Raw genomic sequence first — 19,790 nt, 5'->3', positions numbered from 1 at the left:
GAGTCAGAATAATCGATACAAGTGGGTGCTGCATTAGCTCTCTGTAGAGCACAACCTGAATTGTAAGGCTAAGTTTGGTTACTCTTCGTCTTTCCTGTTGAGCAGCACATACACCAAAGGGCCATTCACCCTCCCTCTATACCTTTGGCAAAGGCATCAGGCCACCCCTGCAGTACTGGTCCGCTGAGACTCCTTCCAGGTTTCCCTGCTGAGACTTCATTAAACAGAATAGCATTCATGCTCAATACCATTCTACATCAAAGTCCACATTAAAGTACCATCTGCAAGTGCTCGTCTGCTGCATTTGCATGTGGCTTCCAGCCCTGCAAGGCTGCAGGACAACAAGGAAGCCCCAGTGAGCTCTCTCCTCTCTTCCACTGACTGGGAAGACTGAGGGTTTCGCAAAAGGTTTATTGAAAATGTTCACCGCAGCTGGAAGGAGAAATTTATTTCACAGACTGTTCCACATGCAGACTGAGAAGGAGAGGAGAGGGCCTGGTCGCTGCAAAGCTGATGGGGGAGTGCAAGTAGCTGTGAGGGCTGGGGAAAGGCACCTGGTTTAGAGCTCACATCATTGCTACAATTACGCCCAGCAGAACTAGAACTCCTAATTCCCTCCTTTCTCTGCTAAAACTCTTGAGGAAATGGTCCCCAGGTCCTTAAAAAATGATCTGATGGCTTTCTGATAGCTTGGAAACCTAACAAACCCCAGCACCTGATCTAACCTCCATGTATATGTCACTTTTGATTCATCTGATATGAATTCAACCTTGTTTTCCACCCAGGATTATACACTCATTACAGCAGGAAGTCCACCCTATAGCCAGCTTGGTTTTTCCTGTGATGGTTGATATAAGGTATTCAACTAAGCAATGGATCTGTCAGCACAAGACAATTTGATTTGTGTGCTTCACTGTCAGAATGGACCTCAGTGCAGAAGCACGGCTCTTTGCTAGTCCAAAGCCTTACCTGAAGTTTTCCCTGGCCACGTTACTTGAAGTTTTCCCAGTACCAACGGGCTTTGCTGGTTGGATCGAGTCCTCTTTCCTGGAGGTACCCTCTAATTCTGCAACACTATTTCCCTCTTTGAGTCACAGCACAGAGCTCCTGCTGAATTCACAAAGTCCTGTTCACCTTTGCTCATGATCGTTCGAGACTCTCTGCCATGGAACGTGCCCTGGTGGCAGTGCAGGTGGTATGTTGTGGAAGCATCGCCAATGTGGAATTATTTCTCATCATAGGGGAAAGGACACAGCCTGTTATTTTTATCTTTATAAACCCATCTGGACATCTTCAGCTCACCAGATTCTTTTTCTGATTAAGGCAGCCAGACTCTAACAAACTCCTGCTGGCTTATAGCCTTCCAATATCTGAAGGGAGCCTACAGGAGAGCCAGAGAGGGACTCTTTGTCAGGAGATGTAGTGACAGGACAAGGGGTAATGATTTTAAATCGGAAGAGGGGAGATTTAGATTAGATATTAGGAGGAAATTCTTTACTGTGAGGGTGGTGAGGCACTGGAACAGGTTGCCCAGGGAAGCTGTGGATGCCCCATCCCTGGAAGTGTTTAAGGCCAGGCAGGATGGGGCTTTGAGCAACCTGGTCTTGTGGGAGGTTGGAACTCGATGATCTTTAAGGTCCCTTCGAACTCTAACCATTCTATGATTCTATGTCTTTCACTGCGATGAGGAGCATCCTAAGTCCAAGTGGTCAAAGTAAGGCAGCAGCACTTCCCTGCCCCTTTCAGATTCCTACAGCAATGAGCCTGGGCTGATTGCTCTGCATGCAAAAAGTCATCAAAAGCCAGAGGGAATTCTGTACTTGAAAGTGTTTCAGCCACAAAATGCAGTAAGCACCAGCAGCAGCTCTCAGTGAGCTTCAAAGGAATAATGGGTGTATAGCACATCTGATGAACAAATGAACATAGGACATCCTTTGGGTATTCTGAATCTCGGCAGGTATTTTAGCAGTATCTCTTTTTCCCTAGATGGTAATGCTATCGTTTCTGTACAACTGGGTGTGTATACATATGAAAGAGAGAACTGTTCAAAACAAAAACATTTCAAGTTTTTGACCAACCTGGTGACAGTCTCACACCGGGTGAAAGATTATGTGATTTCTTCAAGATTTCAGTGTAATCATTGGAAGTTCTTAGTCAAGTTGCTGAACCAGCTAAAGCTAATATCCAAATATACAGATTTGTATTACAAAATTATACTGAAACACTGCTTGATTTACTTGTGGTTAGTTGCAAAAAAATTCACTCAGAAATTTCAGACTCAGGCATTGGAGCAATATGGAAAGCATGGCCAAGTTATCATGCAATGCTTTCTCATGGTACTTTTTCCAGAGGCATTGTTATAGAAGCAGAAGTCAGAATGCTCCTACTACATAAAAAGTAGCTGCACTGGCTATAAATGCAAAGTGAAATAACTTGTAAGTCATAACAAGAAATTTTAAAAAGATCTAAATTTTAAAGAAGACTGGAAGAATGGACAGGAAAGAATAGCTGAGATAAGATGTGGTTTTTTTAATGAGCTGTGACTTTTCTGTAGCCTCCAACAACTGCCAACATGTATCCTGCCTGGGAATATACAAGAAATGACACTTTGACTATAGATACTCAGTGTCTTCAGGGGCAATCACACATATAACAATGTCATTTATCAAATAGCAAGAGCACATAGTGCATAATTAAAATGGGAAATTCATTGCTAAAGTAAAGTTAAAAATAAAAGTGGATGTAAAAATGGAGCGAACAAATCGATGGAGGTCCACCTGGTCTGTTAAACAGTCCTTTAAAGGCAGCTTGCTGCATAGCAAGTTCTTAATTTACTGGTGGCCAGATGCTCGTTTCAGAAAAGATGGTCCTTCTGCATGCCCTAATTTGTAGATTTTTCTTAAACTGCTGGTCACTGCCAGAAACAGGCTGCTGGGCCAGCCTTTGGCCTGATCCATATGGATACTCTTAAGCTCTTGCCATTAGAGCTGAGCAGGAAAGTAGTCAACGCCTGTTTCTCGCAATTCAAATATGGAGAAACCAAGTTCTTCCCCTTTGGCATCTTCTCAAGGTTTCCACACAGTGGGTGCAGCATAGCCTTCAGACACCCTCTGCTCCTGCCTCGCACTCCCAAGTTGTGCCCACTGATCCCCACGCAGGTGCATGGGCAAGCCATTTAAAGGCTATTTTTCCACCTGGCATCTACTTATAGCAGGGGAATCTAACAAAATCCCTCTGGTTTGTGTCTTCACTGTGATACCAAGCATCCTAATTCCAGGCAGAAGCATTTCGCTGTAGAGTCAGAGGACACATTATACCCCTTTTATCAGTACACAACCCCAGTCATATGTATACCCACAGGAAGAGACGTTTCCCATGCAGAGAATGACTCAGACTAGGTCAAAGCAGAGATGTAAGGAGAGTGGAGAAAAGTGAACAGTAACTGCAGTTTATAAAAGGTGGCATTTATCTTACCAGAGTGACAGCTGCTCACTGTGAAGTTACAAGGAAGTATTGTGATTTTTCTGACTCTGAAGCCCATCCCTTAGGAATCACTGATCTGGAACATGAAAAGACTGCACATGCTGAAAAAGTCATCTCTAATAAGACAGGGTCAGATTGTGATGAAGCTCACACATTCAGGGGCATTTTCCTTCTGTGTGTGGCCCTATTGACATTAACACCATCATTATTGGTAGAATAAGGCTGAACAAAGTGCATCTGCAGTTGCACTCCTGTTCAGTGCTGAAATTGATAATTTGTAGATTTCAATAGATCAAATAGATTTCAAAATTTTTATTTTCTCTGAAAGCCCAGCTCTACTGGACAGTAAGAACAGTTTGGGGTCCCCCGGTAGGACTCTTATAATGACCAGGTTATCTAATTGATTTTACATCGCCATCCGATGGTACCTCCAGCTGTGCTAGGGCTCAGGAGCGTGAGCTGCAACAACTATCGGGCATGAAGTTGACTCTTTGTTTATAAGATTAAACAATGACTAAGCTTAGCAAAAAGCAAAAACAGTGGTGTAATAAGGCTGTCATTGCAGTATAACTAGAATGAAATGAAACTGTTATAAAACATAACTGCATTTTATTATAGCAAAGTCAAACGCAATCAGAAAACTGCTTCCTTTCAGTATAAATGTTCCACCTGTCTGCATACAGCGTGCTACACAAAGTCCCCGGTTTAATCACTTCTCAGCTGTGTCATGACTCTTTCCTGATGCAAAACACAGCAATGCACCCAACCAGCTAGGGAAACCAGAAATCATTAAAAAACCGTGGTCTGAAAGAGTCTGGCCAGTCTCGCTTAGTTTTTGTATATTTATTGGCCCAGGGAGAAAAAAATAGATAAAATCTATAGAAGCTGTACAAAAGCAGATTAACCATTAGATTTGTATCAGAGATGGGTTGTGCCTTGCAATACCTATCTGTCAGACCATGCTGGGGAGAGATGCCACAAGAGTGGGAGGGAATACATGAGGCTCTGACCCGTGTTGCACAGGAAGAGCATCTCAGGCCTGGTGCAGAGGAAATGGGTTCGTAACCCGGCCGCAGCCTGCTTATGAAGGAAGCGCACTGGTCTTTCCTTGTTCTGGCCAAGAGTTTGTTTTCAGAGGCACCTCTTGGTGCCTCTGGAATGAGCCGGATTTCACACAGGCTATGGTGTCCCATAACCTGCATGATTCCCTTGGCCTGGAAGGAAAGTCACTGACACACAGAAGGTCTTGGGAGGAAAGAGAGCGGAAGAGAATGACTACGTGTGGTGGGCAGGACTAGGGAAGTGATCGTCCCCCTGTACTCACCGCTGGAGAGACCCTACCTTGAGTATTGTGTTCAGTTTTGGGCCCTTCACTGCATAAAGACATTGAGATTCTGGAGAGAGTCTAGAGAAAGGCAATGAAGCTGGTGAGGGGTCTCGAGCACAAGTCTTCATGAGGGGCAGCTGAGGGAACTGGTGTTGTTTAGCCTGGAGAAAAGGAGGCTGAAGGGGGACGTTATTGCTCTCTACAACTACCTGAAAGGAGGTTGTAGCAAGGTGGGGGTTGGTCTCTTCTCCCAAGTAGCAAGCAATAGGACAAGTTGTGCCAGGGGAGGTTTAGATTGGATATTAGGAAAAATTTCTTCCCCAAAAGGGTTGTCAAGCATTGGAACAGGCTGCCCAGGGAAGTGGTTGAGTCACCATCCCTGGATGTATTTAAAAGACGTGTAAATGTGTTGCTTAGGGACATGGTTTAGTGGTGGTTTCGGTAATGTTAGGCTGATGGTTGGACTCAATGATCTTAAAGGCCCCTTCCAACCTGGATGACTCTGTGTACATATTTATAGCAGGCAGGTAGCGACAGAGGTTGGGCTGGGTGGGCTGGGTTGGGCTGGCCTCGCTTGGCTTTGCTTGGTTTGTTTCCTTGCAGCTGGGGAACGCCTCTTTGCTCAGGTATCACTTGAACAGGCCTCATTTTTCTTTTATGCTTTTTAATCTTAGCTCTCCTGAAATAGAGATGTCACAAGGTAATATTTGCAAGGTCATGAGGCAACCTGATTTTAAAACCTTAGATCAACTCATTAAATTGAACTTGCTGATTTATCATACAAGACCGGAGAATCAAGGGTACATAGAAAAATCAAGTCAGAAAAGAAAAGAAAGAAACTGTGAAGAAAGTTTCTTTTTTTTTTTTTTTTTTTTTAATGCACTGAGAATGGAGAATGTTTGAGAAAAGCAGAGATGTAAAGGGAAAAACTTAGAGCCAGAAGATCCAAACTTCCCCTTGATTCTAAACTTAGCTCAGCCACTGGCCCACCGTGCAGATGACTCACTGCACTTCCTTGAACTTAAATCATTCGTCTTACAAAACTTGTTAAAGAAAGACGTCAGTGTAAATTAGATGTTGTGCCTAAGTTTAGCTATGGCCAATACATAAATATTGGAACTTTAATGTGTTATCATTTTTGTCTGATTTAGAAATATGTGCATATACACATATGTATATATATATATATAGCAAGGGAGAGAAAGATTCCTTTGTGCTATTTTCATGATTTAATTTACATATATTGTTATTTTGTTGGTGACATAAGAGCTCACAACTGATTAAAAGTTTAACCATTTTCAGAGCAGTCAGATTCCCACACCGCCCAAGCACTCTTCATTCTCTCAAACTGTCAGGGAAGTTTCAATCCCATCCGAGCGGTGGGAGCTGAGTACACGTTCAGCATATAACATACATGATGGCTGATTTCTTGTGACACTAATCTCCACTCCTGAGGGAAAGGCAGTCATTTATTCATCACTCTACCACTCAAAAGTAACCATTCTTCTCACCATGGAGATAAATGTCAAAACAGAGATCAGCCATAGGCTGAGTCTAATCTAATCTGTCCAAAATGAATATATATTTAGATCTGTTGTCAAATCTTGAATGGTAAATCCTTTAGCCTGGGCAACTATTTTCTCAGTCTGCCCTCTCCACCTATAAATATACATACCACACTGGATATACACTACCAGAGGAGCATATTAACCCTGAAAAAATGGGCAGCGTATGAGGCTCACCAGCCTTTCCGGTATAAGCAAAGAGTCAGAGGACAAAGCCCAAGACTTTCAGAAACATGTAACAAAGAGGAAAAAAACCATAATTTTTGTTAAAGTGCTTCTACCCTTTAACATCAGTCTGAAGTCAGTGGGCCCTTCACTCCCAAGTACTTGATCCAGCAAATGAGAAAAACAGGCTCCTACCTGGATGCTTGCTTTGAGTGATCCACGGAAGATGGCAATGGAAATTCCCTGTCTTGTAAAACTGTTCGTTCTCAACATCCCTCTCCTTTCTCCAGTTCACATTTCCATGTTGGGAATGTCATCTGGGAGGTGAATGCTCATGCTAGATCCTTTCCCATCCAATTATACCTATGCAATTCCTCATATCCTGGTACTGAGATGCTGGAGGACACTACAGAAGAAGCAGAAGTGACTGCCATTTTTCTGTCCAACTTCTCTACTTCATACTGCCATAAATCTCCATGAGGTTCTTTTTAAAGTGGAATATCTGAAACTCATCTCAGAGCCTGAAGAGAAAGAGGTCTTCACTCTGTGATCCACATAAAGAAATTATTCTGTCACAGAGATCAATACATCTATCTATCATAGATATTTCATTATCAAAGTTGTAAAACAAGCACTCTTGTATAAATGGCAAACATAGGATGCTTGTCTCCACTGTTTGTAAACTAGCATATTTCTCATTCTTAAATATCCTTGTTCAAAACTGAATCCCATTTTGAGGCTTGAATAAACCCTATCAACAGCCAGTTAACTAACTATTGCAAAAGAGGCATTAGGTTTTACAGTTACTCTACCTTAGCAGTTTAATCACATTACTTCTAATGCAGCAGATACTACTTCTCTCCTCCACAGATTCCAGGTAAGTAACTGAGTCACGGTCAGTTTTAGCAGAAAGCACTTCCAGGCATTCCATGCAGGTTTAGAGTGAATGGCCCTCAGCTACACCAGAGTGGGACTGATTCTAGTAACCCAAGTGCAAAAGAATGAGATTTGGCCAGCAGCCTGCTACAAGTCACTGTGACTTGCTCTGTCCCAGGATTTGCGCTTATACTGGGCCAAATCCTTCTCTGGAATAATTACACAGATCTACACCAGAGCTGGGTTGGGCCCGTGTATCATGATGCACAAATGACATTGCTAGAATGGGTCTGCTCTGTCTAAAGGTGGCAGGAATGGGTGCCAGGTGACAGCTGAGATGACAAAACATGGTAATTGCGCAGGAAAAATATTGTGCCTTAAGACAACTTAACATAAAGTAGTACAAAATAGGAAGCAAGAATGATGGTGTCACTTCCAGGCCAGGGCCTCTGTGCATGTGAAGTTATCACCTGGAAAAGAAGGTAGGTGTGAGAAAGGATTATGAACAGATTGTGATCTCCCAGCATGGTGAAATGGCCAAGAGAGCAAATACAACCCTTTTAGCAATGAACAGCCCCTGAGGAAGAAAAGGAAAGTTACTACTTTTTGCCACATCCTTGAGGTGGTCATTGCTGGGTACTGTAACCATTTCTAGTCTCAAGACTTTAGCAAGGATGTTAATAAATGCAAATGATTCAGAAATAATCCCATCTATGGATTCTTAGTGGATTCTTAGAATCCACTTATGGATTAAGTGCTCTCCTTCATGGTGAGCACTTAAAGATCAGTCTTGATACCTCAAAGACAGGGCATAGAGGAGAGTAAATCTGTGCCTAAGGCTACCTACATGGAGGGGATAATCTACAGGCATTAGAGGTTCTTCAGTAGGCTACAAATCTCAGACTTAAATATGAGACAAACTGAAACAAGGAACATAGTGCTTAACTGCCACATTTGGAACGACTTGTCCAGCAAATTTGCCATTCCTGTGAGTTCTGCAATCAATACTGCTGTCATACAGAACAGCTCACTCAGAAATTAAATGCTAAATGAAGGACTCCATGAAATCCTATGCCCTGTATTATCTAAGATAGAGTAGATGATCATAAGTGTCCCCTTGGGTCTTAAAAATCTATGAGTGTAGTTAAGAGGACATATACTTCTAGAGGCTAAGCATGAGGTCCTTAAAATTTTCAGGGATGTGCTTTCCCTGAAAGTTTTTCCAGAAGAAAGACTAAATTATTTAGCCTGGAACTGGAAATTAAGCTGCAAAAATATCTAGTAACAAGCCCCCAAAAGATCAAACTTTCTCCTGATTTTCTGTTTTCCTTAACTCTAGGTGAAAATGTACACAATCAATAGATGAACTTTGTTTTTCGAAGAAGCCTGAAAGCCTCTTGAGGGCAGGTCACCACCCTCACAAGCAAATCTTGTGAAAGGCAGATGCTGGCCACAGCTGAGTTTACACCAGGGCTCTACAGAAATTGATTCTTTCAGGCTCTTCTGGTTCTGATGCTCTGTGACAGATGTGGGGTTGCACCATGTTTCTGAGGGCTGGAATCTGAAGCAGTCTGTCCTGCTCTGTTCAGCCTCCTTTACTGACTGGAGTTTGCCACTTTGACTGAATGTCGGGAGGTTTTTATAATGCAAGGCTCCAAAATCATGTCTAGTCATTCATGTTTCCTCAGCCACCTTTCTCCATTTCTGCTGCTAGCTGTATAGCAGCATACAGAACATCAGCAATCCCCACAAAACTCACTTTATAAGACTCATTATTGCACATTTTCCAAGTGTATCATTTCAGGTGGCAGTTTAAATCACTGGGAATAGAGCAGAGCTTCTTCATGAAATTATATTCGATTTGGTAAAGAGGAATTCCAGCAGAGTGAGGCTAGGACCATCTCTATGTCATTTACAGCAAAATTTTCCATCTTCTTCACATCTTCAACAAATGCCAGAACTTGAAGTAGATGACCTTATTTTTCAGGTAGACCAATGCCAAGTTTCCTCCTTTACCTACCAATACCAAGAAGGTCTTCAGCTTGGATCTCTTTTCACCTTTTCAGTTTAGATGGGCAGGAATGTGGTGTGGTTATATGTATGAGCGCTGCACAATTACTGAATAAACGTCACAGCAGTTAGGTGAGTTAGTTTCTCAGCTATCAGGTTGAGAAATCATCGTCCTCTCCCCCTCCCCCCAAAAGGTTTTTATTTGCATTATTCTCTGACCCAATCTGCATTTAATCAGAACTTTTATCTCGCTTTGCACTAACTCCTAACACATACCACTTAGCCCACCAGCTTTCTAAGTTCTCTCAGTGTTTTCCAGGTAGTCAGTGAAATGCTGTTGTTGAACCTAGCTTGGAAGGTGAATTCGTGGCAGAGAGGATAGGACCAGTCTGTTTCAAATCCTGGACTTAGAGTTTTGAAAAATAAATTGCTAGGAAATTGTCATTTAATTCCTGTGCTTTAGTTTTTAATTGCATGATCTTAGAAGGAAATGGAGTTTAGTTTAAACTAAATTGCTGTTACTTTCCAACATACTCAAATAAAGTCCCTGAGCTACAATAAAAATAATAAACATAAGCAGCTATTGCTAAAGTAAAGTGAAGATTAAAGGTCGGATATCCTGACCTCCGTGTTGTGCCGACAAACCACCCTGCCTGTCTGTGCTTTTTCGTTGTAGCCACCAATTATCCTGTAAAACCTAAGTAACTCTTTGTGGTGTTACAGTATCATTTTTTTGGACAGCCCAGTACATTTTTAATCCAAAGAAAGATGCTGCCGTTGCCCAAACCCGGTGATGCCGGGGAGCACATTATCACATATGGAATGTTCATTAAAAGCGGATTAAGTGAAGATCTCATCAAACATACGGATTCCGCTTAAAATAAACGGCTTCTAAGCACAGGAATTGTTAGAGGAATGGACGATAGGCACCGACTCGTTTGGTTTGCATATTTTAGAGAGTATTATTGAGCTGGTGTGTGTGGAACTAGGCTCTTTATTTCAGCAGTTTTGTTTAGTTTACTGGAACAGAAGAGTAACCATCGGTAAAAATGTTAGAGGTTATTTGATGATAAATTGTGGAGAGTTAATAAAAAGATATCCCAGACATGAAAAGTTAGAACAACGCTGCTTAAAAATTAACTAATTTCAAAAAAAAAAAAAAATTAAATTAAATGCAGCTTTCACTGTTAGGTTCTAGTTTTCTCTCCCCCAAACATTAGACGAAATTGCATTGTTTACAAAAATTTATTAATACAAACTTTACACACTTTATATAACAGTTATCAAAGTCCTAGTTATAGATATCATGTGTGTAATAATACTTTGTTTAAGTTCTTTTTATATTCATTTGCACACAAAATAAGTTCTCCGAGACTAACATCTACCTAAACTATGACTGTATCTCAGATCTGCTCAAATTTTGGTAAGGCTGTTGGCGTTTCTGAAAAAATAAAATAAAATAAAATAAAATCATACAAAGGATAATAACCTAGGTGATCACGTCATAATGCTTGCGACTAGCCACTGAACTCTAACGGATAAGGTCATAAACAAAACGTCAAGAGAGCCCTATGTCATTGTACCACAGCCGACACAAACACAGCAAACTGCCCATTGCCAAAGAACAGAAGAAGTACGACTACAAGGCAAGCCGATGTGTTGCAGCATCGTAGGGCCACTAAATAGCCATCCGTGTGAACTCGTGGCGATTTTACAAGGTGAAGAGAAGGCACGAAAGCTGCAAACTGCGCCCCGCGTCCCTCCGCCCCAAGGAGCCCGCACCGGCGGCGGAGCGGGCAGCGCGAGGTGCCGCGGGCAGCCCGGGCAGGCGGTGCCGGCAGTGCGGGCAGCACGGGCAGCGCGGGCAGCACCGGCAGCCCGGACAATCAGTGCCGGCAGCGCCTGCCCGCCCCGTCGGGCTCTGCCCACCCCTCTCTCCTCTCCCCGGCGGCTCTGCCCGGCCGGGAAAGGAGAGGGTTTTATTTTTTACCCGCGATTACTTTAAATTTTTTTTTTTTTTTTTTTTGGGGGGGGGGGGGGGGGGGGGGTGTTGCTTTCCGACGTCTTGAATGCGGGGCTCGTTTTGTGTCTTTGGAAAGACTCCTCTTAGGTTTTGTGTGGTGAGCTGGAAGGAAGCAGGTACCTACGTGTCCTCCTTCTCCAGCTGCCCGGGCGGAGGGACGGGGCCAGCCCCCGGCCGGGGTCGCTGCTGCTTTACTGTCCCCCGGGCGGAAGGTAAGATAGGAGTCCGTACATAGAAAGATGAGGTGAAAATGGTTTATCTCGTTAGAAACCGGACCACAGGTGAACACTACACATTCTTTTATGACAAAAGTTTGTTTTATGAAATAAATTTTACTAAGCAATAAGCCAGAATGTAGAAAAATACATTTTACCTCCAAACTCAATAAACAAGGAACAAAAACTTTCGTAGTAGTGCATAATTCTTTAGTGGTAGCTACAACAGGGGTTCCTAAACTTGTACAATAAGAGCTTGCATAAAACAGAACAAAGGAGTGAGAGAGCGTTCACAATCTTTTTTTTTTTTTTTTTTCCCCAAAAGAACATAACCCAAAAAGGTGACTCAGGTGGGTTAAACAGAGCTCGGAAAAGTGCGAAGAGAGGATGAGAGGCGGAAGGGTCTATTAAAAAAAAAAAAAAAAAAAAAAAATTAAAGAAAAGAGCAACTCCGACCGAAAAATGCAAAGGCGAGAACCCTGCTCATTACACATGATGAGAAGCATGGACAGCACTGGAGAGTAACACACTGTACTTTGCATCCAGGTCCAGTACCGAGCTGCCCGGGGCAGTTGGGTAGCGGATCGGAGGTGGGATCGCCTCGTCTTCCCTCGACTCTACGGCACCGGTACCGGTACCGGCACCGGCACCGGCACCGGGGCGCGCCGGGGGCCCGCCCCCGCTCACTTTCCCACTCTTCCCAAACGGGTCCTGTCTCTGCTTTCGCTTTGTTCTGCGACTCTGCCCAGCCAGCCAGAAGAGCAGTGCACGGGGCTTAGTACTTACTATCCTTGCTGCTGGTTCGGGATTTAGGGGTTGGGGGTTTGGGTTTGGCTTTCGTTTTGTTTTGTTTTGTTTTGTTGTGAAATTTTGTTGTTGTTTTACCTATTTCTCCCTCCAATAGGCAACAGAAATGCACAATTTGGATCGAGCTGTTTTCACAAGAGAATTATCCTCTAAGCTCATTGTTTGAGGAGACGCTAATACAGATACAACTGGAATCAAAGAAAGCAGGAGAAAAAAAAAATCGAAATCTAGAGGAAAGGGGACGGTGCCCCTTCGGAGAGGCTAGTGGCAAAGGAGCCTGCCTTGAGACTCACCGGGGGGAAGAATCTGCTTCACCAATTTTCCCAAATCATTTTCCTCATAATCCCCTGGGAGCAGGGCATCCTTCTCTATGTACAGTAGCAAATGGTGAAAATTAATGTCTTCGACCCTGTCGCGGATAAAAATACTATCCTTTTAATTTCCGTTACAAAAATAGGAGTAATATTCAAAACAATGATTGTCTTTTTTTCTATTTATTTTATATAAAAACATAAACAGCTCAGGCGAATTCTTGTTCTTGTGCAGGTTTTATATGAAGAATTGTTCTTTAGTATTCGTAGTAGTATTTATATATATATATTTATATATTATATATAACTTAATGATTGGTCCACAAAGTAGATCTGTGCGTTTCTCTAGTGCTTTTGTACAAAAGAAAAACAATATTATTATCAAAATATTCATTTAATGGCTTTACTTCATACATAAATACATGTTTAGATAACACAGGAGCGGTGATTGTTCAGTCAGTTTGGAAATGACTTTTGTTTTTGTTTAGATTTTTTGTTGTTGTTGTTGGGTTTTTCTCTCTCTCTCTCTCTCTTTCTCTCTCTCTCTCTCTCTCTCAGGACTTTGTATACACAGGAGTGGCTGGTTACTCATCGCTACAAATACGCTACTCGGCGTCCTTTGTTTTTAACTCTTTGTTTATACCTTTTCCCCAGGACGGCTGCTAAGTATTTCTTGACAGCCATTTGTTTCCGGTAGCGGCTGTAGCTGTCCGTGAAGATGCCGTCTATGTGCCGCTTGGTCAGCGGTTCCGCCTCGTCCCCCAGGCCGCCGCCGGCACCGCTGCAAGCACCGAGAAGCACAGCTGCATCAGGCGGGGCCGCTCCGCCCCTCCGCGCCCCTCCGCACCGCCCCCCCCTCCCACCCCTCCTCCCGGCCCTGCCCAGCCCCGCGGCAGGCGCTGCCCCCCGCGCAACACGTTTGCGCGGAAGATGCGCGGGGAGACAAAGGCCGCCCCGAAACCCTCTCCCGACGCGGTGCGCGCAAGTGGCGGCGGCGGCGGCGGCAGAGACAATATCTCCCCGCCATGAATTATTCATTGCAGCAGGGAAAGCTGCTCTCCCCGGGGCTTTATTAACGTGTTACCTTCTGCTGAAGGCCAGCGGGTGGCACCGGGCTCGCCCCTGCCTCGCCGGCGACGGGGAGACCCGGGGAGACCCGCCCGGCGCCTGGGGGTGAGCGGGGCTGCAGTCCCCGAGTCCCCCCCGCTTCAGCCCAGCCCTCGGTCATCGCTTCCGACAGACTGCTCGCCCCCCCGAGCCCTCCCCCGCCCCCCCCGCGCCTAGCAAACCGGGGAGGCTGCCTAACTTCTTAATTTTAAATCACCCGCTTGCAAAAAAATTATAGAGACATATATTTATACGCACATATATACATATATATGCCTGAGGATATTAAACCAAACAAACCTCCGTGAAAGCCTGCGCTGACAGCCGGGCTCACGCCGTTCCGGGAGCGATCTAGGAGCCGCGGCCGGGGTCGGCGGAGGTTTGGGGAGCCGGATACACACACACATCCCCAGCGCCACTCACAGCGCAACAAATTCCCAGCCGCGGCCTTTTAAGCGCCTCCGCTCCAGCAGCACCGACGCGTACCGCGGGAAAAGAGCGAGCAGAAACCCTTACCCGACCCGCTTGGCCATCAGGGAGTGCAGATATTTCCTGGCGGATAATTGGCCCAGGAGTTTCCTGTAGGCTTTGTTGAAGATCCCATCGGCATGCCTGGGCGGAGGGAAGAGCCCGCGGATGAGCGGCGAGGCCCGGGAGCCGGCTGCGGCGGGGTGCGGGAGCCCGGGAGGCGGCGGTGACCGTCCCTCCCAGCCGGCGAGCGGAGGGCGGCATCTCCCCGCGTCCCCCGGGACCCCTCTTCCCCACCCAGACCCCTCCCCGCCGCACTTGCTCGGCTCCGCGCTGGCTGGGCATTTCTGCTCCGTTTGCGGGAGCATCGCTAGCCCTACCCGCCGCAGGCGACTCCCCCGCTCCCTCCCCCGCGCTGCTGGAGGTAAGGCGGCCTTTCCATTTCGTCTAGGCTTTAAACTGGGCGCGGGGACCCGAGCAGCATGGTAGTTTGTTTGGGTTCGGTATTTTTATATATATATATATATTTATATATTTTTCGGTTGCTGATGGCTTGTTGGGTATTATTATTTTTTTTCCCCAATCGGCTCGGCCAGACCCGTTTTGCTCCCGGCTCAAAATTCACGCCTGACACCCCGCGAGTTGCAGTCACCTCTTTTCCGGTGGGTAATACAAGGTGTACATCTCGCCGATCACGGAGGACGGATTCGCTATACCGAGGGGCTCGTGGTCATAGGCGAAGTCTTGCAGGGTGTTCCCGTCCTCGTCATAGACTTCATCTTCCAGCCTGCCAACGAGAGCGGCAAAGGAAAGGAGTCAGCCGGGTTCGGCGGGGCCCTCCGCTCCGCTCCCCGCCACCGGCTCCCGGCTGCCTCGGTGGCCATTCCCGGAGGAGCCGACCCGGGCGCCCCGGGAGCCCCGTCCGTCTGCCCCCATCCCCTCCCTGCGCCCGCCCGCTCCCCATCCCCGCCCTCCGCCTCCTCTGCGGGGCAGGACCACGGGGGAGGGAACACACCCGCCGTCAGACGTGCTCCGAGAAAAGCCCCAAAACGTCCCCCCTCACCCCCGTCCCCCCGGTCCCGAGAAACAGCCCCTGTCTGCCACAGCCACGGCTGGTGCTTCCCGAGCGGAGCGCACGCACGCACAGCCGTGCAGGCTGCGGCACACACGCACACACACACACGCACACACACGCACACACGTGTGTGTGTGCCAGGGGCTGGGCGGGAGCCAAGCCGCCTCCCCGGTGGAGACGGGGCGGTGAGCGGCAGCCGCCGGGGCTGGGGCCGCGCCCCGCTCCTCCCCGCAGCGCCCGCCAGATTTGGGGTCGGCGGGGGGGGGGGGGGGGGGAAGGCGGGAGGGCTTCGTCTGTCCGTGTTTTTCGTTGAATGGTGCCTCTGCCCTTTGAGATCTCGCCAGTCCGTCCCCGTCCCCGTCCGTCCCCTCCCAGCTCCCCCCCTCCCGTTCTGCCTCCCTCTCTGCAGTACGATGTAGGTCATTGTATGTTACAGGCAGCTATTTTTGTCTGTGAGCTTTAGCGGAGGTATTAATAATAGATGCCGCTAAAGTGTTTCACTCCTGCTAATTCAAACGCTTGAATGGAGAGAGCCGGGTTGCTGCTGCCGGCTAATGGCCCCGCAGGCCACCGAGTCCGCTGCCCCGCAGGCCCTCTCCCCCGGGAGGGGGCTGCTCTCAGCCAGCCCCGACGGGCTCCCGGTTCGTGCAAGGACACCTCGGAGCCCCAAAAAGGACACCTTCTTCGGACAGCCCTGCGCGCCCGGCATCGCCCCCCGCTCACAGCTGAGCCGCACAGCAGTGTCCCCCGTAGGGCACCCCGGAACAGAGCCAAGCGTCGGTGGGGCAGGACAAAAGCACCGAGCCCAAAACTACCCCCCAGTCAAGCAACACCAATGGCCCAAAGCAGGCTACAAGCAGGGTGGGACCAGGCTGCCAGCGGCCGTTTCGGGGCGGGTGTCCTGCGCCCCCAGCCACGGCCCAGCATGGGAACCTCGCTCCTGCCGACGCCTCTGGGGGTCCCCCCACTCCTGCCCCAAACACAGCGGGGTCCAAACGCCCCCGGCTGCCAGGTGGAAAGGGACAGCCCAGGCATCAGCCTGCGTTGGAACCCAAGCAAGAAAACTCCCAACAGACGCAGACGATCAAACAACCTTGTGCCAGCCGCTTTCCCCCTTGAGAAGGGAGGTCGTATACAGACAGGTAAACAAGGGAAGAGACTGAATTCCCATCAAGTCCACTGCTGCTTACACGAGCCATGACAGCTCTCGCACGCTTGCAGCCAACGGTGCATTCCCCCGCCCCCGCCTCCCGCCTGGGTCCGGGCAGGCGAATCTCGCCGTTCACCCTGGGCGAGCTTGCCGGCAGCCGAAAGCGGCCGGGGGCCGTGCAGGGCAGTGGGTAGGCGGAGGGGAGCTGCTGGGACCCGCCGACGTGCTCCGGGACCTCGGCTCGCTCCCACCGAGACGCAGCAGTGCAGCCCCCCTAATTCCCTCTCCCCACCGCTCCGGGATCCCAGGGAGCGGCCCCGGAGAAGCCAGTGCTGCAGCTGGGGAGGGAAGGGGGGGCGAGGGGACCCCCCCTCCCCCTCCCTGCCTGACCCTCCCAGCGGCTCCTCTCACAGGGCGGAGGGGGTGGGCACACAGCTTAAGTTCGTTTGGTGAGTCGTCACCCCCCTCCCCCGTTCTCTTCGACTTTCCTCCCCGATACGATTCCCCTGCCCTTAGCAAAGCCGGGGCAGCGGGGGCCTGAAGGGGTCCCGGTAGAGCCCCCGGGCGGGGAACGGACTTACCTGAGCGCCGGGTACTGAAGTCCGGCCGCAGGTGAGCAGTAGACGCTGCAGTGCATTATTATGCCATAGACCAGGAGTGCTAGGATCGCTTTGCTACACATTGCCACTCTGTGCGGGAGGGAAAGGAAAACCGCTGTCAAAAAAAAAAAAAATTTAAAAAAAAAAGCGAACAAAAAAACACCCCACGACCCACCAAGCCCCCGCTTGAGCCTGCGGGGGAGGGAGGGAGCGCGGCCCCTGGGGGCAAGTGCTCTGGGCAGCTGAACGTCGGCGCGGAGAAGCGCGGAGCGGTGCCCGGCGCGGAGCGCTGCCGCCGCCGCCCGCCCCGTCGGTGCCCGCCCGCCCCGGGAGCGCTGCGGGAAGGCCCGGCGAGCCACTTCGTGTCCTTACCATTAAACTCTAAACACCCGGCACTAAGAGCGTTTGGCTGCGAAACTAAAAGGGCAGATCTTTTTTTTTTAAAAAAAAAAAAAATAAGAAGAAGAAAAAGAAAAAAAAGACCCCAAATGGGGGTAAAAATAGAGCTGTCTCCCAAGTTGCGGCCGAAAGGAGTTAAAACTCTCGTGGCATCGCCCCTCCGATGGGGGAAGGACCCGCGGGATGAAGAAGACACAAAAGCAGCAGTTAGTTGTTTGCTGGTTTTAGGGGAATCCACTCCAAAAACAAAGAGAGGGAGGGGGAAAAAAAAAAAAAAAAGATAAAGGAAAAAAAGTTTGCAGGTAGCAGCACAGATCTGGAGTGGAATCTGCAAGGGAAGGGAGAAAGAGGGATGGAGCGAGATGTCGCCGGAGAAGGGAGCGCAGGGGAAGGGGGAAGAGAGCGAGCGAGCCCGGGAGGGAGCGGAGGCGGGGAGCCGCGGGCTGCGTGCGATGTTGTCTTCCCCAGATCTCTCCCCTCACTGAGCGCCTTCAGCCTTCTCCTCTTCTTCTCTTCCTGCTCGGTGGCTCCAAACTTGACCAGCCTTCCGCAGCCTTCCGTCTGATACGCAATTAGCAACAAAATCTTTGCAAACACCCCGCTTCAGCAAGAGCCCTCTTCGTAAACATTTGCCTGCTTGTTACCTTAGAGGACGGGCAATATTGTTTGTTGCCCCCGTGGTGGTGTCCGGATTTTTATTCATGAATCAAATGCCTTTTTTTTTTTTTTCCCCAGTCACGTAATAATCGGGTATCAGAAAAGACGTCACCACCCCAATTCCTCAAGGAACATAGTTCTGTGTCGTCCTCAAAGATGAGCTTATCAGGAGTCATAAAGCTTCTCATAAACACCAACTCACGCTCTCCCCCCACCCCCCAAGAAAGAAAAATTAGGAAAAAAAAAAAAAAGAAACCCAACCAAACCAACAACCAAACGGCAACACACAGAAAACCCCCACAACCTATCCCACAAACCTAGAAGGATGCTCGCCGCGGTCAAGTTTTACCTGCCGTGGGAAGGGACCAGGAGGCGGAGGAGGGTGGTTTGAGGGGGGGGGGGGGGGGGGAAGTGGGGGTCCCCGGACTTAGCGGGCTCCCCCGCGGCTTTGCTCATCGTCTCTCCGGGGGGCCAGCTCACCCGCACGGGGGCCCGGGGCCGCCGCTGGGCGCGGGCCCCCAGGGAGCCGCCCGGCGCTGAGAAGCAGCAGCCCCGGCGCGGAACCCCCACTTCCACGGACGTTTGGGGATAAGAGTGCCTTTTTTTTTTTTTCCTGAGCCCCCTCTTTTTTCTTCTTCTTCTTTTTTTTTTTTTTTTTTTTTTTTTAAAGGAATGTTAATATTGTTCTCATTACGCAAGGCTCCACCCCGGGGAAACCAGCAGCGCCGTAACCGCTCCGCGTGTGCCACAGCCGCGGGGCGCGGAGGACTGACCCCCCCCCCCCCCCCCCCCCGGGGGCGGTGGGGTCTGCTTCTTTCCCCCCCCAGCCCCTTGGCTGGACCCCTCCCAGCCTTGTGAAGAGACAGATGTGCGACTCGCAGCGCTGGATAGAGCGAGAGGGGAGAGGAAAGCCATGAGGGAAAAAAAATGAAAAAAGGAAAAAGATAAAAAAAAAAAAAAAAGTTGATTTGCCGGAGGGATTGGAAGGGAAATCCCTTCTCTGGGGAGTTCCCCGCCGCCGGGATTATTTTCCCCCAAGTGATGAGGCGAGCGCCGGGCGCGGACCACCGGCCGCTGTGATTGCGCTCGTCTCCGCGCCCCCCTCCCTCAGCGGCCGAAAACCAGCCCTTCATTTCCGAGAATTACCTAAAGAAATAGAGGCTGCAGGAGCCATTACTGCATATTTTAATTATTGGGATCATAAGCAGAGAGTTCAGGAAGCAGCAATAATTTAGTTCTCCTGTTTCCTATTTGAATGGGTTTGGTGTAACATGCTCAGATGAGTTATTTGAGCCCACATCGATTTCTCAAAAACAACAGCAACAAAAAACACACCATACAATTACATTCCTATTATGGGCATTTAAGGTTGCAGTTATTTTCCGGAGATAAAGGAAATTTAACGTGAATGAATTATTCCCGTACAAATGACCACCGACGCGTTGCCGGGGCGGGAAGGGACAGGACGCAGCAGGACTCTCTCCCAGTTGTCATTCCAGTGTCGGGCGTGGAGGACTGGGAAGGGTCTCCGGTAGGAGAAAGGGAGCGGCGCG

At 48.4% G+C, this 19,790-nt stretch overlaps 1 protein-coding gene across 1 annotated transcript; it reads right to left on the bottom strand.

The window, feature by feature from the left end:
• Window positions 1-13,163: 13,163 nt before the first annotated feature.
• On the bottom strand, window positions 13,164-18,283 carry ADCYAP1 (adenylate cyclase activating polypeptide 1). Its single transcript, XM_074146721.1, has 5 exons — window positions 18,225-18,283; window positions 17,164-17,271; window positions 15,010-15,144; window positions 14,406-14,501; window positions 13,164-13,563 (listed from the first exon to the last, which is right to left on the bottom strand). Exons 1-5 carry the CDS (start codon window positions 18,281-18,283, stop codon window positions 13,377-13,379), a joined length of 585 nt encoding a protein of 194 aa, XP_074002822.1. The 3' UTR covers window positions 13,164-13,376.
• Window positions 18,284-19,790: the final 1,507 nt, after the last annotated feature.

Source organism: Numenius arquata, chromosome 4 (genome assembly GCF_964106895.1).
Source record: "Numenius arquata chromosome 4, bNumArq3.hap1.1, whole genome shotgun sequence".
Taxonomy (NCBI): Eukaryota; Metazoa; Chordata; class Aves; order Charadriiformes; family Scolopacidae; genus Numenius; species Numenius arquata.
Note: the sequence above shows the minus strand (reverse complement) of the source record. Positions and strands in the feature narration are given on the sequence as shown.

Excerpts from the sequence above, each read along its gene's own strand:
- ADCYAP1 (XM_074146721.1), bottom strand. The coding sequence starts at position 18,283 with ATGAATAAAAATCCGGACACCACCACGGGGGCAACAAACAATATTGCC. Across the intron at positions 15,145-17,163 it reads CTTCAGTACCCGGCGCTCAG|GCTGGAAGATGAAGTCTATG; the intron begins GTAAGTCCGTTC and ends TCTCGTTGGCAG. Across the intron at positions 13,564-14,405 it reads CTGATGGCCAAGCGGGTCGG|CGGTGCCGGCGGCGGCCTGG; the intron begins GTAAGGGTTTCT and ends CGGTGCTTGCAG.